General features: G+C 41.6%; 2 protein-coding genes across 9 annotated transcripts in view; one reads left to right on the forward strand and one right to left on the reverse strand.

Annotated features, from left to right (window-relative positions):
- nup35 (nucleoporin 35) lies at positions 1-9,799 on the reverse strand. Of its 3 annotated transcripts, none has more exons than XM_047370921.1 (9): positions 9,518-9,799; positions 6,411-6,578; positions 6,192-6,325; positions 1,742-1,799; positions 1,461-1,569; positions 793-862; positions 572-700; positions 320-458; positions 1-237 (listed from the first exon to the last, which is right to left on the reverse strand). In XM_047370921.1, exons 1-9 carry the CDS (start codon positions 9,528-9,530, stop codon positions 203-205), a joined length of 855 nt encoding a protein of 284 aa, XP_047226877.1. In that variant the 5' UTR covers positions 9,531-9,799; the 3' UTR covers positions 1-202. The 3 variants fall into 3 exon arrangements, with proteins under 3 accessions (XP_047226877.1, XP_047226876.1, XP_047226875.1); XM_047370920.1 differs by having other exon boundaries at positions 330-458; positions 6,411-6,592; XM_047370919.1 differs by having other exon boundaries at positions 330-458; positions 9,518-9,798.
- Positions 9,705-26,459, forward strand: part of dnajc10 (DnaJ (Hsp40) homolog, subfamily C, member 10) — a 25,808-nt gene continuing 9,053 nt past the window's right edge. Inside the window, exons 1-19 of one of the 6 annotated variants that reach the window (XM_047370913.1) lie at positions 9,705-9,832; positions 13,544-13,786; positions 13,887-14,049; positions 14,160-14,210; positions 14,358-14,440; positions 15,120-15,251; positions 15,861-15,954; positions 16,748-16,825; positions 17,004-17,047; positions 17,743-17,808; positions 18,657-18,722; positions 18,802-18,891; positions 18,982-19,089; positions 19,164-19,278; positions 19,398-19,525; positions 23,001-23,117; positions 23,210-23,311; positions 23,405-23,465; positions 23,671-23,765. In XM_047370913.1, the coding sequence (XP_047226869.1) occupies positions 13,580-13,786; positions 13,887-14,049; positions 14,160-14,210; positions 14,358-14,440; positions 15,120-15,251; positions 15,861-15,954; positions 16,748-16,825; positions 17,004-17,047; positions 17,743-17,808; positions 18,657-18,722; positions 18,802-18,891; positions 18,982-19,089; positions 19,164-19,278; positions 19,398-19,525; positions 23,001-23,117; positions 23,210-23,311; positions 23,405-23,465; positions 23,671-23,765 (1,800 nt within the window). In that variant the 5' untranslated portion in view covers positions 9,705-9,832; positions 13,544-13,579. Of the gene's footprint in view, positions 9,833-11,685; positions 11,841-11,937; positions 12,022-12,431; positions 13,215-13,543; positions 13,787-13,886; positions 14,050-14,159; positions 14,211-14,357; positions 14,441-15,119; positions 15,252-15,860; positions 15,955-16,747; positions 16,826-17,003; positions 17,048-17,742; positions 17,809-18,656; positions 18,723-18,801; positions 18,892-18,981; positions 19,090-19,163; positions 19,279-19,397; positions 19,526-23,000; positions 23,118-23,209; positions 23,312-23,404; positions 23,466-23,670; positions 23,766-26,459 lie in introns of those variants that run through there. The other 5 variants (XM_047370912.1, XM_047370918.1, XM_047370917.1 and 2 more) reach the window with 5 other exon arrangements.

The following is a 26,459-nucleotide window of genomic DNA, read 5'->3' on the forward strand; positions in this document are numbered from 1 at the left end:
TTAAAATAAAAGACACTTTATTGAGACAAAGACATTAAAAATTCAAGATAAAAAAGCAGACAGAGAGATTCTCAAACCCTTACACACACACACACTTACACACACATCCAAACATGCTGCAGTGAATCCTTTTATCCATCTGTCTATCTTCCTCTCTCATCACCAGCCAAACATGTACTCCATTGCTTTAGAAACAAAGCTGTCATCCTTCCTGGGCGTTTGTCTGTCTGCTACCACCTGAGCATGGACAGATGCACAGAGCTGTTTAACCTGAAGCAAATTATAACAGGTCTAAATGCAGAGAAAGTGAGGTGGAGACCTGAAGTCACCTGGTAGTCACTGCTGGAGCCCCTGTAGGAGGCGCTGAGCGGCCGGATGGCAGAGCGAGGGGTGGAGGGGAGAGCAGAAGAGGAGACCGAGAGGGGTGGAGAGACGGCGTCGCTGGTCCCCATTACACTCTGGGGGAAATGAGGAGATGGGATAATGATACAGCCAAGTCCAAACCTCAAACTCAATTGAAACTGACATTCAATGAGATTGTAGAGACCGACAGGGTACAGCAGGTACATACCTTGTCTATGCATTGTTTGACTCCAACCATAATTGAGTCTCCAAACACCTTCCCGTCTTTAGACAGGGCTTTCCTGGCCTGTAGTCTGGACTGGTACTGAAGGTGCATCCAGTTACCAGGAGACGCCATCTGCCAACACATCAGCACATGCATCAGTTAGTCTGAGGACACCTCAGACAGCTGAGAAGGATCTCTGCCCACAGTAACTTTGGATGTCTCACCGTGTGTTTGAGGATGTTTCCATACTGAGTGAACTGCAGCAGAATGTAGGACGCTGAGGCTGGCGGAAAACTAAACATCCAAGAAACACACAAATCAGTAGCTTTCTACAGGTTTACAGTTATAGTGCCTTGCATAAGTATTCAAAGCACTGGAATTTGTTCAACATTTAGTCACGTTATCACCACAGACTGCCATAAGCTTTATTAGGATTTTATGTGATGGACCAACTCAACATCGTGCATCTTGATGTGTGGGGAAGCTGCTAGGACACAGAACCTGGTCAGAGGTGATGGTAGGATGGATGGATCCGGATAATTTAGCTCATCCCAGTTCATTTATATGTATGTATCATCTCAAGGCCCTTTACTAGTAAAACATTCCCTAATATCCAGAAATATCAAATCAAATCCATCTAACCCAATAATACAGACACATTCAAATGATATGAATCCCAGTTCAATCCTAATTCTAATATGAAGAAGCCAAATTCCCTTTCTCATACCAGATGGTAAAAACTAAGATGCTGATGGGGGCTCCAAAAGTTCTAAAGTGTATGGTTGTAACATGACAGAAGAGGAAAAGTCCAAATGGTATGAAGATTTTGGAATATTGGAAACAAGCAACTGCACAGTTATTAGGCTATAAGCGTAAGGTAGAGTATGAATACCCAAAGACTGTGACCCAGGTCTGGTCCAACTGGTCATCAGATGACAGAGAATCCCCCTGGCTGTAGAAAGGGTCCACCTGAGCTGGAGAAAAGCACCCATGCTGTATGCCTGAGCATGAGACAGGGAGATAGGGAGACAGCTACATACTGAAGTTCTCTGAGGACTTTATTACACTCCATTAATTTGTGGTTTGCTATTAAAAGGTGGTGATCAAATCTGCACTGATACACGACCAAAAAGAAAAATAAATCGCAGAGTGTGGGGGTGTAGAAGCATGTACCTGTTCCTGGAGTGGAAGCCTGACGTCCAGAGAAGGGAGACTGCATAACTGGGAAGGACTGAAATGAAACAGAGACACAATGTTGACACTTATCATTTTTTTAACACATCAGTCAGTGATGGAAACACAAAATATCTTTGTTTCTAAACATCTCTGCCAGTCTATTACATTAACTGAAACTTCACTGACCTAATTACCATCTGGTTGTTGCTGAGCGTGTATATATCACATCTGCTTTACATTCACAACCAAAACTAAGGAAAAGGTTTTATGAAATATTAAAAAAAAATTGTATTTCACTTTATTAAACTGCAGATAGTTTTCAGCTACTTCTTGTGTAGTTTATGTATTTTGCTTGTTAACAGTCATTCCTGTAGCACAGACTTTGAGAGTTTGAGGAGCAACGTTAGGCAGAGATTGTAAAGAAATGTATTAAACATAAAAAAAGCAAAAACAAAATAACCAGAATATTGCTATTTTTCCATCCACATGGAAAACTATTCCAGGAATCTGGATGACTTTTATTTATTTTTTCCAAGCTTACAGGACTGATTTTGTATAGGGAATAGTCGTCAAAAAGGAAATCCGAATTAACATATTTGGAAATGGCAGATCAGCCCTAAAAGAACCCTGGACATCGGCGTCGGCCTGTAGAAGCCTGACAGATGCATTACTGTTAATCTCGTCTAGAAGTGCAACTCTGTTAGCATCATCTTACATTAACCATCACACTCAGGAGTGAAGAGCATTAATGACTAGTAGAGGTTCATGGCCCATTTCTGATCTTTGGTTTTTCTAATATTGCCGCTGTGCCAGCACAGCTAATTCAGATGGCTGAGTTATCTCCTCAGCGTTTTTCACTTCCATGATGATTCCATGATCTAGAAATAGTCCGGCTCACCTCAACGCACAGCGTGGGCTCTGGGACCCAGCTCATCGAGAGAGGTTGGACTCTCTTCTACTCTGGAGTCCCGCGAGGAGAGGCGGCTGGTTGGGGTGGGTTTGCTAGCTGCCCCCCAGCTCAGCTGTCTCCTGTTGTTTTTTTTTTTTTTTCCTCCTGTTGGGATTTATCTAGGTGAATGAGAGGGTCATATCCCTGCCCCTTCGGGTTGGGGACAGATCTCTGACTGTCGTTTCAGCGTACGGGTCGAGCGGTGTGCGGCATACCCGGCCTTCTTGGTGTCCCTGTCAGGGGTGCTGGATAGTGCCCCTCCCGGGGACTCCATTATTCTGATGGGGAACCTTAATGCCCACGACAGTGACACCTGGAGAGGCATGATCAGGACACCCTAGACAGGAGGTCGATGATTGACTTTGTTGTCGTGTCTTCAGACCTTCGGCCGCATGTTTTGGACACTCGGGTGAAGAGAGGGGCTGAGCTGTCCACTGATCACCACCTGGTGGTGAGTTGGATCGGCTGGAGGAAGAGAAAGTCAGACAGACTTGGCAGGCCCCAGCACATAGTGAGGGTCTGCTGGGAACATCTGGCAGAGCCCTCGGCCAGGGATGTATTCAACTCCCACCTACGGGAGAGCTTTGACCAGATTCTGGGTTATGTTGGGGACATAGAGTCTGAGTGGACCATGTTTTCCGCATCTGCTGCCCGTAGCTGTGGCCGTAAGGTCTGCAGTAATCCCTGAACCCGGTGGTGGACACCGGCAGTAAGGGACGCTGTCAAGCTGAAGAAGGAGCCCTATTGGCTTTGGTTGGCTTGTGGGACTTCCGTGAGGCCAAGCGTGCCGCGGCCAGGGAGGAGTTCGGTGAGGCCATGGAGAAGGACTACCGGTTGGCCTCAAAACCATTCCGGAGGGGGTAGCAGTGCTACGCCAAAACCATTTACAGTGGGGGTGGGGAGCTGCTGACCTTCACCGGGGACATTATGGGCGGTGGAAGGAATACTTCGGGGATCTCCTTAATCCTGCCATCATGCATTCCCTGGTGAAAGCAGAGGCTGGGGACTTGGGGTTGGGCTCTTTCATCACCCAGACTGAAGTCAGCGAGGTAATTAAAAAGCTCCACCGTGGCAGGGTTTTGGAGGTGGATGAGATCCGCCCTGAGTACCTTAAGTCTCTGGATGTTGTGGGGCTGTCATGGTTGACACGCCTCTTCAACATTGCGTGGCGGACGGGGACAGTGCAGACCGGGGTAGTGGTCCCCCTTCACAAGAAGGGTGAGTTCCAACTATAGGGGGATCACACTCCTCAGCCTCCCTGGTAAAGCCTAAACCAGAGTATTGGAGAGGAGAGTCCGGATGATAGTCGAACTTCGGCTTAAGGAGGAGCAGTGTGGTTTTCTAACATGACGAATTGGTCTCTCTAAATTGCCCTTAGGTGTGAATGAGTGTGTGCATGGTTGTTTGTCATGTGTTTCCGTGTTGCCCTACGATGGACTGCCGACTTGTCCAGGGTGTTCCCCGCCTCCCGCCCACAGACTGCTGGAGATAGGCACCAGCTTCCCCGCGACCCACTATGGAAGAAGCGTTAGAAAATGACTAGCTGACAAATAATTAAAGAGCATAAAAATGTATAATTAAAATGATAAAATACAAATGTAAAAGATAGACTAAATGGCTTATTGTTGACATTGTAAATGGCCTGTAGCATCTATTAATATTTTTTACTACATAAACATCAGTCTGTGTGTGTATAAAGATCCTTAACGCAGATTTCCACAAGGCTGCTTACATTTATAATTCCAGCAGGCAGGGATTGAAAGCTGAGGATAAAACTGAGCACCTCTGTTAAAACACCTGTTATCTCCTTAAACTCTCACTATCTCTTGCAGCTTAGATGGACTATAGACATGTCTCCATATGTTGTAGATGATACAGTGACCTTTAATAGCTTTTTGTGTCTCTTCCCTTGACTTCATTTCATTGATAGTGAAACCAGCTGAGTTTGAGTGTTCCTTCCTCAGTAACAACTTCTAGTCCAATCAGTACTGTTGTTTGCATGGCATGTTATTGCTTTTATTCGGTGCAATCATTGATCAAATAAAGATTGGATTTTTCAGTTTCTGAACAACGAGTCACCAGTCGAGGCCAACTGTCAGTTTCCAGACATCAGCCGATTTCTCTGTGCAACTCTTTAAGAAATACATACAGGGCGCCTCAGATCAAATACAGGAAACAGAACCAAGACTGTTGTTGGCTACAAGTGCTAAAGCAGTGGTTTCCAAAGTCAGTCCTCCTCCAGGGTCGGTATTCTATATGTTTAGGTGTTGCACTTATTCAACCTACCTGAATGAAATGAATGGGTCAATAAGAGACCCCTGCAGAGTCAGGTGACACGCTGAGGAGGTAACTCAGCCATCTGAATTACCTGTGCTGGCGCAGGGACAATGAAAACCAGCAGGGCTCCCGGTCTTGTGGACTGGAGCTGGATAACGCTAGGATCTGTGATAGTTGTAGCAGTGTTTGTTTTCACTTCCATGATGACAGCAAAGATTTTAGAGCAACATGTGCTACAAGAACACCCTTGTTCCTCCAGATGTCTGGCAAGTTTTCAGGAAGTCGATGGAAAATAGAACAAATTGTCATCTTCCTGTTTGGACCAATGCCGCTGAAACATTGCTACCACTAAGTGTAATTTGTTTTTATTCCAATATATTATACTATTACCTAAGAGCTTATATGTGCTGTGTTTCACTCCTGGATGAAGCCCTTAAACGATGTACTGCTGCCATCAACTCCTTAATTTTTCTTCTCCATCACGTCAAACCGAGTCGGCTGCAGCAGATGGTTGCTTACACTGAACCACGCTCTGCTGGAGGTTTCTTCCTGTTGAAAGGGAGTCCTCTTTTTGACTGTCGCCACATGCACACTCAGTATGAACACATGCTCGGTTAGGATGGCAGAATTGCTGCTGAGGCAATGACTCAGGGCAGTTGGCTGGGTTTCCTTGTATTGAAAACTTTGTACCAACTGGATTATATACTAAACTGACTATTCTGTATTATAACCAGGATCAGAATTTATGGAAGTGTATGTAAATATGTCTTTATAACTGGATTGGATTATTTATTTCTGTCAAACTAGATCTATTTGTCTCGCAAAATGCCTCGAGACGACATTTGTTGCAAATTGCAGCTATATAATTGAACTGAGTTAAATTTGAAAGTCACATTCTGTAATACATTTCAATTCATCATTCTGGTGATGAAACAAAACACAGAAACAGATTTAAATAGATTTTTCTGTCTGATTCAACTCTTTCTGTCATTTTTATTTTTCATACCGTCACAACTACATCCGATTCTCTTACATATGATCTAGTTTTTAAGGTATGAGCGGTTTTGCAAATCTTTCGGCTCATCCTGCTGATATTCTGAAGCCAAACTGTGAGCATCTGAACACAGAGATAACTTTTATCATTAACCTTTGTTTGCAAATTGCTCTACTATAGTCCACCAGGATGTCATGCCGTCCTAGTTTACCTGGCTGTATACCAACCTGCTTGTGTGCACTGAGGGGTGTCCCTGTTGTGACCAGGTCATCGTAGATACTGCGTACAGGCGGTGCTCCGCTCTTATCTTTTGGCGTGGGGACAACGGGCTGCGGGGCTGAACCTCCTCCACCACCGCCTCCTAAAACAAAATTCCAGATACTACAGATTAACAATCCAGCTGCACAGCCCACCCATTCACCCACAACAAGCCTTGTTTTGCTGACCTCGACTTGCGCTCATGCTATCTGCGATGGGAGAGTTCAGGCTGAAAGGGCGGGGCTGTGGGCTGGCCGGTGCAGGCAGGTCACCCATGAGGAAACCAGGAAGAAACTGAGCTCCGGAGGTCAGCTTGGGAGAGGTGGGAGAACCCAGCGTCATCGGCTCAGAGCCCACTGGAAGAGAGGAACTGGGGAAAATTATTCAACTGGTATGAGGCTAGTGGTCACCAGCAGGACCATGAGAACATTTTTAGAACTGGAATGTCTTGCAAAAGTATTATTTTCCATTGAACTCAAATTAAACTTAAAAGTGCCTGTAACACGTTTTTCCTACAAATGCAGAAATTGAAAGAAAACATCTTAGTATGGAAGGAATTGGGCAGTAATTTACATCTTATTAGGATTAAAGACGTGATAAAAGACAATTGTGACACTAAATAAACATATTTCTATGTTAAATTTTGCATGTCTAAAGTCGCCTAGAAATGACGTCTAATGGGAAGTCTCTGGTCATTCAATATGTAAGCGTCAATGATAAACGGCTCAGGAAGACGTTGCGTTAAAATCAGCGTTCAGAAGGTGAAACAGTGCTTGCTGGTGGTGGCAGCAATACCACGACAGCAGCCGTTAGTCTGCACTACTTTGCGGAAGCGAAGAGGATCAGAGCTACCTGGATCAGAGCTGGAAAACTGACGAGGGACAGATGGGCTGGTCCCACCAAGCACAGCCAGTTGTGATCAGAGGACTTCTCAGCAAACTGCTTCAAACAAGAAACCTCTGAATTTGCAAGAGAAACTCAGTCTGTGGTAGTTTTGTGGTCTGTGGGAAGCAGCATCAGAACCAGGGACTTAAAAAACTCAACAAGCTGATAAAAAAGGCTGGCTCTGTTCTGGGGACTCCTCTGGAGATCATTGTGGAAAGAAGGATTCTTCATAAAATGAAGAACATTATGGAGAACCCTGAGCATCCTCTTCATGAGACTGTCCTACAACAACAGAGTGTCTTCAGTCAGAGGTTTCTTCAGATCTGCTGTAAGACGGAGCGCTACAGGAGATCCTTCCTGCCCACAGCCATCAGCATCTACAACGACTCTTTGAGGAAACCTTCATGATATGAGCTATAACAACATTTAATTTCCCTTTGGGATTAATAAAGTATTTTTTAATTGAATTGTTTCATTTTTTGTTTTATGCATCCAGATATTTTCATGTGTTTTGTTCTACAGTGGGTGAGTTCACTGAAGACAGCAAAGCCATATTTGTTACTTAGTTCAGTGCATTTAATATTTAATTGCTCGGTTTATAATACCTTAGTTAACCCAGTAACTGATCTAATTGATCTAATGTTAACAACTGCTAATATTTACACGTGTATATATATAAATATATCCGTCTATTTATTAATATAGAGAGATCTAGTCCATCTTTAGTGAATTATTTTTGAACATCCAGATATTGTGCTCGTTCTGTTTCCTGGTGGTGTTATGATTCATGCATATTGACTCCGGCTTCCGGCAACAATAGACTCTGGTCGAATTAAATGGCCGCCAGGACGCCGCAGCGTTTGTGCTCTGATGATAGCTGACTTTATTCTCGTGACTCTGCTGCGTCTCTCTCTGATAATGACTGAAATATATCTAAAGAAATATCAGATTCTTCGCTGCTGTCTGTGTTGCTGCCATTGTAGCAGCAGTCAGTTTACCTGCAGGGGTTCCCCTGTGATGTCATAAAGAGCACAACAAAATCACAAAGGAGTAGTCTAGAAATGCCTTTTTAGTGAAATTTATCTCAATAACTGTTCATTTCAGTGGCATGAATATTTTATCAATGTTTCCTTTCCATAAATGTAATTGGATTTATCATGAAAATTTTATGTCAAAGGCACTTCAAACTACAGTCTATTGCTTTGAGATTTAATTTTAGTCCAACACAAAACACTGCATAATAGTTTGGTGTAAGGAAAGGATACATGGCTCTCTAAATCTTTTACAAATAAAAACCTGAGCCTGGTTTTGGGTGCATTTGTATTCTACCCCTTCACTCTGTTATCTACATAAAATCCAGTGCAATCAATTGCCTTCAGAAGTCATCTAACTCGAAAGTAGATTCCACCTGTGTGTGTTCTCAGTATAAATCCATCTGTTCTGTCAAGGCCCTAGATGTGTGTTAGAGAACGTTAATGAACAAACTGCATCATGAAGACCAAGGAACGCAGCAGACAGGTCAGGAAGAAAGTTGTGGTAAGGTTTTTTTTAAGCAGGGTTGGATCACAAAGAAAGCCAGTTGACTGTACGCCATTTAGGGGCAAACATGTGGAAGGTGCTCTGGTCACATGAGGCCCAAACTAAACGTTTAGAACTACATAAAAATGCTATAGGTGGAAGAAAACTAAATGCACATTTCCCTGAACAAACCATCCCCAATGAGATACATGGAGGTGGCACTATAATGCTGTGGGGATACTTTTCTTCAGCAGGGATGGGAAGATGGATGGCAGTAAATAGAGGACAATCCTGGAAGGCTGCTGGAGGCCGTAAAAGGGTCAAGACTGGGTGAGATGTTCATCTTCCACCCCTAAAGATACAGTCAGAGCTTAATTGGAATGGTATTAACCAAAGCATATCCATGTTAGAATAGCCCAATATAAGACCAAATTCCAATTGAGAATGTGTGGAGAGACAGTGTCAGTCCTGTTTGACTGGGTATGGGCGGTTTTGCAAACAAGAAGGGGAAACAAATCAGTCTCTCAGCGTGAAATGTTGGTGGAGCAATACTCCAAAAGTCTCGGAGCTGCTTTTAGTTCGGCAAAAGGTTGTTCTACAAAGTCAAGTACCGACCCAAAGGGAGTGAGGACATATACGCACCTCACTTACGGCACCCGACACCCTTTCACACTACCCGTTAGTTAGTTTTTTAGGCTAATTGTATTGGGCAGGACGACCATAATTACAGCAGAGGGCTAATGGTCTCTACCTAAAGGCTAAAAGTTAACTGAATGTTTCAGTTTTGCGCATGCTGAAAGCAAGACAAAAAGCACTTGGGCACACGACATTTAGACTAAAATTATTTTAACAAGCACAGGGCGATGTGAGTACTAGAGAAAAGTTACACTACCTTGTAACTCCATTTTCTTCTTTTTCTTCCGCTGCGAGTTTCAAATGTAGGAAGTGACGAAAGGAAGAAAAAAGGCCGGTGGCTAACAAACGAAGCCCGCAAAGCTAGCTTCTCACTAACTGTTGTTGTCACATAAACCTGTGTAGAGTTCAGGTTTGTTTTAAATGATCTAATAAAGTTCGGTTGGGCGGTTTAATGCCAAATTTCTGACCGTAACACAGCTTGTTTGTGGAGCTCGGAAAATATGCTGGAGAGAGCTGATGGTACACTTGAGTGTCTTCCGGCGCATGTGGATGGCGTCTATGACATGTTCAAGTAAGTTGTATTTAACACTAACTCATGTATTTAAAACATTTAGAAACAAAAAAAAATTATATTTAATAACTTTAAACGAAAAGGCAATAATACAATTATTAACACTGTTTTTGAAAAAATGTTTTTTACGACTATATTTGTGAATTAGGCCTACAAATCTATAACAAGGGTAAAATATCATTTAAATTTAAACACTGACCAATTTCCCCAAAGATTAAAGAGACCCATTTTAAAATTATTCATTAAATAAACCCAGTAGGTGGTTTACTTAAAAAAAACATTTCAATTTGAAGTGAAGTGGATTTTTGTACTCTGGAATATTACTGATAAAACATCAGAACGGGTTTTTTCATGCCCACTATCTAACAAATTCTAATTGGACATTAGAAATTGGTTAGAGCTGAAAATAAATGATATTCAAACTTTTGATATTTCTCATATATTCTATAATTTGGATAATCTAAATCAATCTATTTCTGATACTTTGAAAATGGTAATTCTTCTGGGTAAATATCTCAAATTGCAGCAAATGACGAAATTGAAAGCCTTCTTTTGATTGGCTGTTTAATGATTTTATACCATAATTTTCATTGCTTAAATTAATGCAAATTATAAATCTAGGAAAATGTTTAAAACATTTGTGAATTTTAACTCTTTTGAAGCATTCCCCCCTCTCTTCTTATCAAATCAAATTTATTTATATAACACATTTAAGAACAACTGCCGTTGGCCAAAGTCCTGCATGCAAAAAAACAATAATTCAATAATAATAATAACTCAATAAATCATAATTTTTTGTTCTTCTCTTACTGCAGCGTCTGTATTAGATTTTTTTTCTCAGCAAGTGCAAGTAAATCCTTGTTAGTTCAAAGTGATCTCTCTCTGTTCTACCTGTGTGAATATGCTGACTTTTAAATCAAAAGCAGAAATACATCTGAAAGGCTTTTAAAGATGTCCATCTGTTGTTGTTGTGGTTGTTAGGGTTTGTTAGTTTGTAAAGTAGACCACCAGCCACAACCAACCTTGACTTTCAACACCTCCATTCAAAATAAATCTGGACAAGATTTTTGGACAAAAACAAATCTACTTTCAACAATTTATAGGTTATACAAGGACACATTGTTTTGAAACATACAAATAAAATGGATTTCTATAGTGACATTGGTAAATGGACTGAACTTATATAGCACTTTTCCAGTCATACAGACCACTCAAAGTGCTTTACACTAGAGCCACATTCACCCAATCGCACTCACTAACGCACACACACCGGTAGGCAACTTGAGGTTAAGTGCCTTGCCCAGGGGCACATTGACATACAGCAGGAGGAAGCTGGAATCAAACCCACAACCTTCCGATTGCAAGACGACTACTCTTCCTACTCCCCTTTCCTGTAATCTTATTTGTGATACATTTAAAAACAAATGCATCATAGCAACAGGTTATTACATAATTTCAGATATTGTATGTGCACTTTTTTAATATGTTTATTCAATTTCTATTTTAGAGGGGTATAATTATATAAAATGCTAATGCTATGCTTCGATGCGTATTGGGTATTTCAGTATTTATGGTAAAATGTTTGTTTTCCGAATATAAAATTCTGAACTCATAGTATCGAACGCATCATACTTTACGTCATCAAAGTGGCATGCAGGGTATCATAAAACATAAAAAAAACCAAATGTTTGAAAAAGTTGTAAATATTCAAGTTAAGTCCTGTGTACTCAAAGCTAGTGTTGTCAAAATAAAAGTTCAAATTCATCCAAACGTATTTGGAAACGTTGTTGAACTATACGGAAGTCACAGTAGAGCAACTTTATTTTGAAAAGAGACCGGAAGTGACCCATGTTATTGTGTTGAACTTGATACCGGCATGGGCCGGATGCTGATGCGGATCTTCATCTGCAGACTGGAAGGTGACGACGCTCTGGTTTTAATCAGGGAAAAACGTTTGTACGCATTAGAGGAACGTCAGGTTTACCCCTTTTCGGCTGTGTTGATACCGGTATGTAGCGGAGATGCTAACAAGCTATTAAGATAACAAGGGTAGTTCTAGCTGCAGCTAGCTTAGCCTGGCCTATTATAAAAGGCTTTTTACACAGAGAAAATAACGCTTTTAAGAAAGTTAATAAATATGTCGACAGAAAGGTTTTATTGTCATTAACAAGAGTTTGAATTGAGACCAGGTAATACTAACCATCATTATAACTGTGTTATCTTACTGTAACTTGTAACGAGTGACGAATGTGCTGGAATGTATAATTATGTGAAGTTATTTGATCAATTTGAGATTTGTAGCTTTCATTTAGACACTGCTTAGATGCGAGCGATGTTTACGATGAAAAGAAACATTGTTTCCATATTCAGAATTATGTGTATTTTCAGTGATGAGCTGGGAATCTGAATGTGGTAAAACTTGAGGATCAAAGAAGGGGCGTACAGTCCAAGTCAAATAGTCAAAGCATGTTTGTGTCTTTACAGACCCTGGCATAATATGGAATCACCACTCTTGGTGAAAAAAAAAAAAAAAAAAAAAAAAAAAATCCCAGATATGGACCAAATAACACAGCAGCAACATCTTTACATTTAAAGCTGGGATTAGAAATCAACAGCATATAATTTCCCATCATATAAGGCTTGAGTCTTGTACTTCCATTAAGCTCCAGTACAATCAGATTATGCTGCAGAACAAAGATCCAAAGCACATCAGTATATCAAACTCTGAATGGCTTGAAAAAAACCTGAGATTTTGAATTGGCATAGTTAAAGTCCACACTGGAACAGGCCGTTTGGACTCAAACCCCCCAGTGTGGTGGAAAGAAAACAGTTCTGCAAAGAAGTGGGCCAAAATTCCTCCGCAGATATAAAAAACCTATTGTCATTTATTTTGATTGCTTGATAGAAGTTGCATATTGTATTTACTCAGGTTATTTTTTTTCTGAAAGGAAAATTGATTTGATCTGAAACACTGAGGTGTGACAATAAGACAAAAACATCAGAAAACAATATGGGCTCAAATTCCTTTTTTAGTAACACCTAAATAAGAAGCGTTGTTTGTCGGTTGTCTGTTCCAGATGAGATGGAGGAAAAACATTGTTAAAGTCATTGAAATTAATGGTGCAATAATTGCAGTTTTCTGGCCAATCACCGATTATGATCTTTAAAAAGCCGGACACTGTCAGGTGTCATAAGGTCATAACACACCTTCAATGTTCCCATCTTGTGTTTTTAACAGTTGTGAACCACACACGTGCATACATGACTTGGTGGGTGGGTCTGTCAGTCAGCCCTCTCTCACAGATGACCAAAAAGGACCAGTGCGTGATTTTCAGACCTTTGCGGAGGTAGATAACATTGGTGGATAAGATCGGTTTCACATGTAAGTATTGGCTGGTCACCCAAAATTAGGGAAATTGGGGCTGATCGATTGGCCGGCCAATCAATGCACCCCTAATTAAAAAGTTTATTTCAGCCAAAGAGCTGCAAGCCAAGCAAGAAGGACATAGGCTGGTGTAGAGAGTTAGAACAAATGGTGGGAAAAGTCCACAGTGCCTCCAGCTGTTCTGGAAACCATTCCACACTATCCAAACATTCAAATTGGCTATTAAAGCTTGCTTCCTCTTGTAGTTTACTATTAGCAAACACAGTAATGAGAAGTTGTCTGTTTGCTCAGTATGACAGAAAGGCATTTTAAGCCATTCTCTTCAGTTCCAGGTTCTTCTGGTGTAGTAGGAAGAACTGGTGATGGGGTACAGGATAATCCACGGGGTCCTTTGGCCTGTTAGGCTCACACTGCCACTGATGTTCATCTTTGCCGTCTTGCTGGTGGCGGTTTGTGCTGAGGGCTCAGACTACTACGAGCTGCTGGGGGTCAGCAGGGAAGCAACAACAAGAGAGATCCGACAGGCGTTTAAGAAGCTGGCGCTCACCATGCATCCTGACAAAAACCCTGTGAGTCTCTGAAAGGAAAAGCCTGAAATTTTGGCCAAACATTTGGTAGATTAAAATCTTTATTATTCATGAAACTTAAAGCTGACGAATGATTATTTAGGGTGACTCCTCAGCTCACGACAAGTTCCTGAAGGTGAATCGGGCTTATGAAGTGCTGAAAGATGAAGACCTGAGAAAGAAATACGATAAGTACGGAGAAAAGGGATTGGACGAGCAGCAGGGAGGCCGCTACGAGAGCTGGAACTACTACCGCTACGACTTTGGTAAGACTCCATCTATTTCTACAAGCACACCACTTTAATTAGTTGCTGTTTTAAACACTCATCCTACCATGAAGACGTTTGTGTGTAACATATCAATCTGTCTGCTTCAGGTATCTATGATGACGATTTGGAGATCATCACTCTGGACAGTGGAGACTTTGGTAAGTTTTAGAGTAAAGTAATACTTTGGTAGTAACAACAAAAAGCAGCAAACAGAGAGGTGAAGTGCAGCAAATAAAATGGTGAAAACTGCCAGCATTTGGGTAAAACAGTGGGTGAACGTGTGCTTCTGTCTGCTTGTGTTCTAGAAGCAGCAGTGAACTCTGGAGAAATCTGGTTTGTCAACTTCTATTTCCCACGATGCTCGCACTGCCACCAGCTAGCTCCAACGGTAAGAAAACACCAGAATAAATGGACACACTTTCTAAACACACTTGAATTTCTAATTGGCTCTTGAAAAACAAAATAATTTCAAACATGTAGCGCACTTGTTTTGGGCTTAAAAATGTAGAATTGACATTGTTGTACTGCCTCAAGGCAAGTGTGTGACTTTTGGTTTGATGTCACAGTCTCGTTTAATTTATTTTCTGTACTTAACAATCATCTGACAGCCTGGGGATAAAAGCTCTTAGTGAGTGCCCCCAAATGGTCAAGTAATTATTAGCTGAGTTAATCAGAAAGTGTATTGGGCTGCCATCAGTTGGAGCCATTTTAAGCATTCAGCATGCTGAAGTGAGTGAATATTCATCAGGGTAGACAGTGTGTCTGCATGGTGTAACTTGCAATTAGGCAGTGTTATTATTGGGTCCTTGCTGCAGCATTTAAGATAATTCTGTATGCAGTAGTGCATGTGTGCATTATATATTGCACCAACAAGTTTTTGTCTAACACCCAATAATCGGTGGCGTCTGGCTCAGCTTAAAATCAGGCTTCATGTGCTGCAGTTGGAACCCTAAGGTGGCCCTAGTGAAGCACAAGGCAGATATGCAGTATTTGTGAAGGGTTATTTGGTAAACCTGCTCTTTGTCAAACACTCTAACTGTGGTTTTTGTGTCCTGTATGTGACTCAGTGGAGGGAGTTTGCCAAGGAGATGGATGGAGTTATCCGGATAGGGGCAGTGAATTGTGGAGACAACAACCATCTGTGCAGGAGGAAAGGCATCAACAGCTACCCCAGCCTGTATATATATAAAGCAGGACAGGTCTGTTTTCTACTCCTATTTATACTACTGTTATAGTCAATAATGCTATTTAATTTTATATTTTTTTGAAGTTATCTAAGTGTCTTGAAATATTTTAGCAGTAATCCATGACTTCCCTTTTTCCAAGTGGTGTAAAGATGAGAACCACAAAGGCACATTTCTTTCAGCCACTTTTCCAAACAGGGAAGAACGTGTCATTCAATTACAACAGAAGTGTCTGGGTGAAAAAGTGGAGCTAGAGAGAAACAATTTGTTCATTTATTTTGTTTCATAGAAGCTAGGTTATAAAGCACTGTTTGACTGCAGATAATAATAATAATAATAATAATAATAATTTAGACTTTATTGATCTCACAATGGAGAAGTTATCCTCTGCATTGGACCCATCCCTATAGGGAGCAGTGGGCTGCCATTTTGCCACACCTGGGGAGCATTCAGGGGCAAAGGGTCTTGCTCAGGGACCCAGAGTGGCAGGCTGTGGGATTTGAACCAGGGTACTTGTGGCCTTCTCAGGACGCAAATGCCCTGCTCTCTTCCCACGAGGTCAGTTAGGTATTTCACTTATACCCTAACTGGACCTATCTTTGATAAATCTCTGTGTTCCTGCAGAAGCCGGAGAAGTTCACTGGGGAGAGGAATAAAGACAACCTGGTCCGCTTCTCCATGCAGTTCATCACCACAGCTGTTACTGAGCTGTGGCAGGGTGAGCTGATCTTTCATTCATTTTCATATCAAATATTTCAGTTAAATCTGCTACCAGATATTCAGTCAGCTGATTCAGCCATCTATTAATAATGCACTATGCATCTTCATTGTAGTGGAGCAAACATCTGCTTAGTTTAGGGCCATGTTTATCTGAGTGCATGCAGGTCACATGTTTTATTGTTTTAAGAGGCACTGCTCAGAATTTTGTGGCTGATTCTTTTTATTAAAATTTTTTTAGTCTCTGGTTTTTGAAAAGCTTTGATCGGCTGATACCAGTTTTAGCCAATTAGAATGTTTCTTTAAGGACTATAGTATGAGAGAATATAAGAACATCAATGAAATAGATTTTTTTTTAGCATTCCTGCTGTGACCAGCTATTAAGTATTTGTCATTAAACAGGGTTTCACTATGTTAAAACAAAGACAAAATGATTATGGAGTTGACATCATCATAAACTGGCTTTAGTATCTTGTATTATAAATCACCATGGTTACCATTACTACAACAATATTCTCTACGTGCATTCACATGGATCCTTAACTTTACTAATTGCCAAAAGGCTTCCAACATTCCCGGATCCAACGTTAAAAGCTCAAAAGGCTAAAACTGAGCAACTTTGCTGTAATCCATTCAGCCCTCCTGTTCTCTACTAAAAGTATCATTCTCTCTTGTTGTCTCCAAACCTGACTCTTGGACATGAATGGCTGATTTCTTTGTGCACCTTTATAGTGTGTATTAGTGTGTTTTTTTTTTATCGTTCTGTTTATCTTCATCTTTTGAATCTTCTCTAGGCAACGTGTTCACAGAGATAGAGAATGCATTCTCCTCAGGACTTGGCTGGCTTATCACCTTCTGCTCCGATACCGGAGGTAATATCTACATACTGAAAACACGCGCCGCGACTCTCAGAGCAGAACCTTTGACTGATTAGATACAAACACACACACTCATGCGTGTGCGTGCGTAACACACTTCTGAAATAAGAAAAATATCAAGATTAACTCTAGATTTTTGCTCTACATACTGACACGTGTGTGTCTTTCTCAGATTGTTTGGAGCCTAGAACACGACAGAAGCTTGCTGGAATGTTGGTGAGAACAAAGCTGAAATCTTATCATATGAATATTTTCAAATACGAATCTCATCAGCCAATAGCAGTTAGATACAGCAGGACAGTCTACTTGGAGTATAACTGAGTACTACTGAGTGTTTTCAGAGCTCTTGAATTGTAGACGAATAATGTTAGGTTACCTTGATAGGTTGCCATAGCAATGCATTTCAGTAAGACCACCTCTTTGAAATAAAAAAACATAGTTATATCTAAATGAACCTCACTGAGCAGCACATCCTGCTTTCTGAGTACAGTCCATAGATTTGTATCCTTTTGCTGCCTTTTACATAATTCCAGAAACTGTACATAAGATGTGTTTAATTTAAAGAGGAGTTTCATGATATTTAAGCTTTATGGATCCTCCTCCTTACCACTCATTTCACCAATTTGGTCAGTTTTCTGGTCATTATATGTTCACTAGTCACTAGTTGCTTCTTCAGTAGCCATTAAAGATCTTGTGCTATACAAAATTATTTAGAGCTCTACAGTTGAAGGAAACAAAATGCCCCTTTCCCCTCACTGCTGTTACGCTGTAGCCATGTTGGCACACATGTCTATATGTAATACTGTGTGTATTAAGAACTCTCTCCTTGTAATGTTTTAAATTTGAGAGATTTTGTAGAGATCTCTGGTCTGAATGACCGGTGTGTGACCATTGAAGGTGTTTGTGTTCAGGATGGTCTAGTTAAGGTGGGATGGATGGACTGCACCGTACAGCAGCAGCTCTGTGACAGTTTCCAGGTAAGGCTCAGCTCTGCTTTGTCTTTGTGGGTTATGTGACCCTCAGACTGCTTTTGTTCAACACAGGTGTTCATCATCAGTGAAGTGTGAGATGCAGATATGTGTTTTAACTGAGCATAAAGCTCTAAGCTAACATTAAATACATGTTTATGTTCCCAACAGTAACAGTTTAACTGAACGAGGGGTAGATGTTCTCCCAACATCCATCTGCCCATCATCTATACACGCTTATCCTGCCTGTCCATCACAGGACAATCAACAACACACACACACACACATATGCACACTTATATCTCAGGGCAATTTCGAGAGACCAGTTTACCAAACAGTCATGTTTTTGGACTGTGGGAGGAAGCGGGAGGACCAAGAGAAAACCCATGCATGCACAAGGAGAACAAGCAAACTAAATGCAGAAAGAGGCCAGACTGGGAGGCGGGTCTGGGACCTTCTTGCTGGAACCAGCATCCCAACATACAGAACTGGGAAAAGGTTCTTCCCAGTTCTTCTTCTGTTAGGGCTGATCTTTCACATCTAACTGATTTCATATCAGACTGAGACAACCTGAGTAAATACAAAATGCAGTTTTCTTAAAAACTGAACAGCTGCCCTAACTATCAGGTGGCCTTCTGTATGAATGGTTGCTTTTCTGGAACAGCATGGAAATGCTTTTTTTCTCCTTAATAAATGACATCATTTAAAACTGAATTTTGGATTTCCTCATAATATCTTTAACTGATAATAAATTTGTTTGATAATCTGAAACATTTATGCTTTGCAAAAACAGAACAATATAATGTATGTAACATATATTCATAAGAGTATTTGTACTTGGTTTGTATTTATTTTAGGTGACAAGTGGAGCAACTGCTTTGTTCCCTCCTGGAAGTGCTCTGGATAAACAAGGCAGCATACTGGTATGACACAGAACATGTTACTGTCTGGATGTAGTACTGTGAGTAGGACTGCATTTCTGATTCAGTTCATGTACTTCAGTGGCTGAAGACTCTGGACAGCAGAGAGATTTACAATCAGGTCACCGATCATCTGCCTGATCTGGAATTGCTGACAAGTGACAGTTTCAAGGTAAACAAAACAATACAAAAACAGTTGCATATTCAGATTTTTAGGTGATGATAAACTGCATAATACATGTTTAAATGTAACCATTTCCAGAAGAAACTGGCCCATCATCGCTGGTTGATCAGTTTTACATTCAGCCACAGATCGGCCTCCAGCGAGTACAAGAAGCTTCAAGCGTTTCTACGAATTGATCACATACAGGTAACAGCGTTTCTGCATAGCTGCTGCATGTCTCCACCAGCCCGGATGTCCTAACTGTCCATTTGTCTGTCCAGGTCGGCAGAGTAGACTGCTTGGCAGACTCTGAGCTTTGTCAGTCTCTGTACATCCATAAATCCTGCGTAGCCGTGTTCAAAGGACTGGGAATCCATGACTTTGAGATCCACCACGGTCAGTACCACATCATTTAACTTTACTACCTCCGTTTCATGTTTAGATCTGCCACTTTTACTGCAATAGGTGTGTTTCAGACTGTTTGCTCATCTGTGGGTTCCTGTGTCTGTGTGTAGGTAAAGACGTGTTGTACAACATTGTGGGTTTTGCGAGGGATAGTGTTCGCGCTCATGTGACAACACTCAGGCCAGACAACTTCCCCTCCAACAGGAAGGAGCCCTGGCTTGTTGACTTCTTTGCTCCGGTTTGTAGAACTACTTAACTGCAGACTAATCATGCATGTTACCGCCTGGTTGCAGGATATTTAAAAACCAGATATTTACATACACTGTAAAAAAAAATTACAACCATTTTTTTTTTCATAGTCTGACATGAAATCCAACTTAACCTTTTCTGTTTCAGGTCCGTTAGGATTTCCAAAATTATTTCTGTTTGCTAAATACTCAAATACCAAGGTTGGGAATATTTTTGGAGAATTTGTTCAAATTCCTGTACACAAAGATTACAGTTAATTTTTGGGAAATTGGGAAAGCGTAGGTAATGAGGTCATGGCTTTGTACGGTTCTGATCCATTTGATTTAAATGGAGGAACCAGTTGACATGTTTAAGGCAACACTTAAAACACACTGCTTCCATAAAAAACATCATAAAAAAAGCATTGAAACCAGCCAAACAGCACTGTGGACCTCCACAGGGCTGGTTCCTCCTTGCATACAGTTTCCAGGTGCCTTAAGGTGCCATGGATCTTCTTTTCAAACAATTAAATGCAAGTATGAACAGCACGGGAATGACCAGCCATCAAGACATTCAGCAAGGAGACTGGTTCTGTGTCCCAGAGATGAACACGTTTAGGTGCGAAATGTGTGATTCAACCCAGAACAGAAGCTGGTTGAAGTTGGTATGAGTATGTGATTGTCTACAGTGAGACGGGTCTGGTACCCACATGGGCTGAAAGGCCACACAGAGAGAAAGAAGTCAAGTCCTAAAGTAAGTCAATAAAGTCAGCATCACGTGGGGCGGTAGCATCAAGAGGGGTGGCAGCATCACGTGGGGCGGCAGCATCACGTGGGGCGGTAGCATCAAGAGGGGTGGCAGCATCACGTGGGGCGGCAGCATCACGTGGGGCGGCAGCATCAAGAGGGGTGGCAGCATCACGTGGGGCGGCAGCATCACGTGGGGCGGTAGCATCAAGAGGGGTGGCAGCATCACGTGGGGCGGCAGCATCACGTGGGGCGGTAGCATCAAGAGGGGTGGCAGCATCACGTGGGGCGGCAGCATCACGTGGGGCGGCAGCATCACGAGGGGCGGCAGCATCACGTGGGGCGGTAGCATCAAGAGGGGTGGCAGCATCACGTGGGGCGGTAGCATCACGTGGCAGGCCGGGTAGCATCAAGAGGGGTGGCCAGCATCCCGTGGGGCGGCAGCATCACGTGGGCGGCAGCATTCAAGACGGGGTGGCAGCATCACCCCCACCCCCCGTGGGCGGCAGCATCACGTGGGCGGTCAAGCACTTCAAGAGGGGTGGCCGCATCCACGTGGGGCGGCAGCATCACGTGGGGCCGTGGTAGCATCAAGAGGGGTGCAGCACCACGTGGGGCGGCAAGCATCACGTGGGGCGGTTAGCATCAAGAGGGGTGGGCAGAATCACGTGGGGCGGCAGCATCACGTGGGGCGGTACGCATCAAGAGGGGGTGGCAGCATCACGTGGGCGCGGCCGAATCACGTGGCGGCGGGTAACCTCAAGAGGGTGGCAGCATCACGTGGGCGGTAGCATCAAGAGGGGTTGGCAGCACCACGTGGGGCGGCAGCATCACGTGGGGCGGTAGCATCAAGAGGGGTGGCAGCATCAAGAGGGGTGGCAGCATCACATGGGGCGGTAGCATCAAGAGGGGTGGCAGCATCACGTGGGGCGGCAGCATCACGTGGGGCGGTAGCATCAAGAGGGGTGGCAGCATCACGTGGGGCGGCAGCATCACGTGGGGCGGCAGCATCACGAACGGTGCCGCAGGAAGGACTGGTGCACCTTTCAAAATAGATGGTTCCACAGGGAAATAACACTATGTGGAAATATGAAGCAACATCTCAAGACCTGTCAGGAAGCTCAATCTTTGGCACAAATGGGTCTTCCAAATGTACCCTAAACATACCAACAAATTATTTACAAAGTGTTGTAGGGACAACAAAGTCAACGTTTTGTAGAAGCCATCATAAAGCTCTGATCTCAGTTCTACAGAACATGTGTAGACAGAGCTGAAAAAGGTGTGTGTGAGGGAAGCAGCCTACAAACCTGAGTCAGTTCAACCAGTTCTGTCAGGAGGAATGGGTCAAAATTCCTGCAAATTATTATGAGAATCTTATGGAAGGAAACCCAAAACCTTTGACCCAAGTCATGCAGTTTAAAGGGCAATTCTACCTAATACTAAGGAATGTATTATTAATATTTATAATTTTACTAGTGCTTTGAAGTGCTTTTAGATTTTCAAAAAGGTTAGTAAGCTCTAGTGGATTTTTAAAACCGTAAAAGAGAAATGCTGTAATTACTTTTAGTTGGGTTTTATTTGTACAGGTACAGCTGTCCAGTAACATGGAGGATTTTACTGTATTTGTGAATTTCCAGTGGTTCCAAACTCTCTTTGGTGCATCTCTATTGGCTTCATAAATTCACAGGAAGAAACCTCTGATACTGTTGAAAAAGCCACGTCATTAGTCGTAAACCTGACCAAACCTTTGTGTGTTTTATAGTTCACAATCTACAGTGTAATAATCCAACGGGTCTGTGTTTGGATTAAGGACCGGTTATAGTTCTACACCCAGAACACAAACATTGACAGGGAACCAGACAGATAATCAAGAGGCAGGATAGAGTTTGCCTTCAAATATACCGGTAACTGTAGGAAATGTGGTCTGTAACTCTGAGACTTTGTCTATTTCCACAAAATATGCAGTATTTTAAAGCCAAGTCTGACAGATTGGTGTCTTTCAGAATGTTAATGCTTAGAAACAGTCAACAAATAGCATTCCATTTGTGTTTTGTGATTTTTCTCTTTCTCACCCCCCTGAATGCTGCTATCTGACCGAAACACAATTGTTTGTTAGTAGATGGAAATAAAAAATCTATGCCTCCAGAAATAGCTTTTGATTTGGGTTATGGTGGAAAATTTGAATCAAGTTTCCAAAGATTTATATAAGTAAACAAAAACATTTTAAGTCATTCTAGATGAATGCAGCATTATTTTACAGTAAAGATGAAGAAGGATCAGAAGTATTCATACCCCATTTCCACATTTTTTCAATTTATACCAACAAAATTCACTTTATGTTATTAGGATGTAATGTGATAGATGATAACACAAAGTAGAGCATATTTGTGAACTGAATGGAAAATGGTACAATGTTTTGAAATGTTAAACATAGCCATTACCCCAGCATGATGCTGCCACCACCATGTTTCACCATGGTTTTCATGATGCTGTTTGTTCTCTGGTATTTTCTTTAACAAACGTCTGAGGCCTTTTAACCTATTGCGGTTAAATTACACACAGGTGGATTCTAATTAGGTGACTCTATAAGACAATTGGCAGCACTGGATTTTATTTACTGGTATTTGAGTATAAGGGGCTTAATATGATCCCCCAGCACACACTTTAATTAGAAAACAGTATAAAAAGCTTGAGTATTTTTTCTTTCACTTCACAGTGATTCATGTGTTGTGTTTGCAGTGGTGTCCTCCATGTCGAGCCCTACTTCCTGAACTGAGAAAAGCTTCCATCCAGCTGGCTGGACAGATGAGGTTTGGTACTTTGGACTGTACCATCCACCACGACTTGTGCTCCACGGTAAGCTCAGAGGTCTCTGGGCTGCCCAGTTAATTGTGAGTTGTATATTGGGCGTTGTGCTCAGGCACAAATCTGTTGGTAATCTGTTTCAGTATAATATTCAAGCATATCCCACCACGGTGGTCTTTAACGGATCCTCTGTGCACGAATATGAAGGACATCACTCAGCTGACGGCATCCTGGAGTTCATACAGGTGATATATAAAAGCAGCGACCTCACAGAATTTCTTTTGGGATCTGTGTTGTTTTCAAGCTTTGTGAAAGTAATATGTTTTCTGCTTCTGCAGGATCTGGTCAACCCATCTGTGGTGGTTCTTGATGCCTCCAGCTTCAAAGAAAAAGTTAAAGGTACAAACTTCAAATTAATATAGGAAAAATGTTCTGTGGTATGGACAAGAGGTGGCAGCGTAATATGTCCAGTTTTGAGCAGGTATCATAATGCCTTTAACTTTTTAAAATGGTAATTAAACTCCTACATGCTTTGGTAAAAATACAACAGAATGTCAGTTCCCAAACACATGAAAAGCTATTAAGGCTGGTGTTGGTGTTGCAGGCAGAGCTGAAGGCCAGACTTGGGCGGTGGACTTCTACGCTCCTTGGTGTGGTCCCTGTCAGGCCATGATGCCGGAGTGGAGACGCATGGCTCGGGTGTGACACACGTTCCACACAGCAAACACAGATATGAAAACATGTTGGGCTCAGCTAAATGTAAATATTGAATATAAGATAAAATACTAATCTGCTATAATGCTTCCAGTTGTAGCATTGATTAGCTACGTTCATTTAAATGTTAATAAATTATTCAGTCTCATAATCAGTCAGAAGGATTATTTCTTCCCGTTGAACAATCTCCATCACAAATTTAATCATCTATGACCTTCAAGCTACAAACTCAGATTCTGGCATGTCACATATCCACAATGAATCCATTTTAATGATGCCATGCTTTTCAAATTAGGGAAGACCATAAGGATCCAAAAGGAGGGCTTTAATTTGTCACATGATCTTCAAGAAGCCACACTCAGTCTTTTTTTGTAGACTTTTTCCAAGTCAATCGTTTTGAAATTTCTCCTCCACAAAAAGAGTCCTTTGTTGTGGTTATGATTATATTATTTAATATTTTATTAAATAATATTTGGGTCTGTTAAGGGTTGTCCTGTGAATACTAGCCCACTAAGGCGATGGTATTAGGACAAAAATGAAAGGATGAGCCAAACTCTGACATTATTGAACAGCAAAACTCTGCACACACAGAGAATAAATTCACACAATTTCTTAAAATACAAGAATTTATTAACAAAAATAATTCATCTCGAAGTCAAACATATTTTATCAACAAACTCTTTACTAGAACAATTAAACTAAACTACCAAGCAGAATGAAAGAAAACCACTGAACTATCTACAAAATGAACAAGTGAATCAAAGACGGTTAAAAACCACGACCAATAGAGTGATGCTACATTACCATTCAATGTTATTTATGTTTGAGAACCAAGGATTATCTTGAAGAATCTGGAAATGAAGTTAAGTTAGTCTTGGAACTAATTTAGATATTAATTGATATACCTTCAGACAGCCTTTCATAAAGCAATATCAGACAAAACATTATCTTAATAAAATAAGATTTAAAGAATTTTTTGCTGAATGAAACCAACCTTCTGGATAACCTCTTAATGTTTAATTACCTGTCTTTATTAAGTAAAATAATATTTACGGAAATATTATTTTAAATGGGTACCGACAACCTTTCTGGATAAATGATTCTTAACTAGCCCTCACCTGAGTCAGGTGTATAGCCTTAGCCGTTAGCGGATGGAGCTAACGGCTAAGTCAAACATGTACCTTTAAAATACCGTTAAAAAAGGGATTAAAATGCATGAGATGGCCCATATGTATTTAAAAACCACCCTTTAAATAAAGTTGTCTTAACTTTAAACACAACACAGAACACATCATTATTAGGTCAATGCTGAGATGTCGGGTTACCAGAGTTGAGCAAATAACCTTCTAACACTTCAGTCGATGATTTTCCTCAACACAAACAAAAAGCAAACGTCATGAAATAAACATTCAGATTATTTCACCCTAAACTAATGTTCTTTGCCCATACACCACCTCTTAGGTGAACCGTGCTGAGAAAAAGATGTCCTGTGGGCGCCAGGTCATCCAGCTTCGTGTGGGCAGAACAAGGGGCTTTTGCGACTGCTTCGTAGCCGCTATGTGGGTAGCTATGGCTGGGCAGACACACTGAAGGTGTGCAGAGCTTGTGGCTCCTACACTGTCCTCTTTCAGGCAGGGGAAAACTGCCTGAAACCGAGACAACGGCTCTTGGAAGCTTTATGGTTGCTTCTGTAGGCCTCAAAGAAAAGTCAAGCTTGTCTTACTACTACTCCCCTTACGTACGAACGCTGGGTTATGTGAGCAGCTGATCAATACTTAACTTTGTACACTTGATTAACGGGTATTTGACCATCAGATCGTAGTTACTGTGGATCCAGGTTGAAGAGAAATGCCTTCTTGCCTGCAAGGACGCATACGCACGCGGCTCTCGCTGGAGACCTGCGTGGTAGAGAGCAAGTGGAAGTTGGGATAGGGTTTTTGTCAGAGATTCACATCTGAATCCTCCTCTTCCTGGGCTGATCTGGAAGTAGGTTAAAGTGATTTATTTTGAAAGTTCCACAAAAGTTCATACCAGCCTTTAAAGGTGTAACCCGTGGCTGGAGTCCCAACACCTTTTTCCATCAGGAGAGATATATCTTCACACGAAATAAAAGTGAACTTTTATTCTTGATAGGTATATTCAGTTTAATAATGGAAACTTGTAAACTTCAAATGGCAACAGTGTAAATAGAGAATGGCATGCAGTAGGTAGTGATCAAGTTCTGCTGCAGAGGGAAACATTTCGGAGAAGAAAATAAAAAGTTTTGGAACCAGCACTGATTTGTCGCCTTTCAACATTAACTAGATTACTCCATGGTCCGGAAACGATTGTTGGCTCACTCAGGGGACCAGCTAAATCACTCCCGGGGTGCGGTGTCACTCCTGTCTGTTGGCGTGACTGACGGGGAAATCTGGAGTATGGAATTTGCTTTCACCGTCTTCCAGGTCTGGAAAAGTCTGAAAAGATTGTAAATATGTTTTATTTTCCAGACTTTTCACAAACTCAAATTTGTTAAGGACACAAATCTAATAATGCTTATTTAATGTAGTAGTTTTTACATTGATTTATATTTAGATAGGTTGTTGGTGTGCCACATCATATCTTATCCATATTCTTATCCATTCATATTTTGGTTTTTGACCCACTACCTGCAATAATTAACCACTATCAACTAGTTGT

This window comes from Girardinichthys multiradiatus, chromosome 7, assembly GCF_021462225.1.
Source record: "Girardinichthys multiradiatus isolate DD_20200921_A chromosome 7, DD_fGirMul_XY1, whole genome shotgun sequence".
In the NCBI taxonomy this organism is placed as follows: Eukaryota; Metazoa; Chordata; class Actinopteri; order Cyprinodontiformes; family Goodeidae; genus Girardinichthys; species Girardinichthys multiradiatus.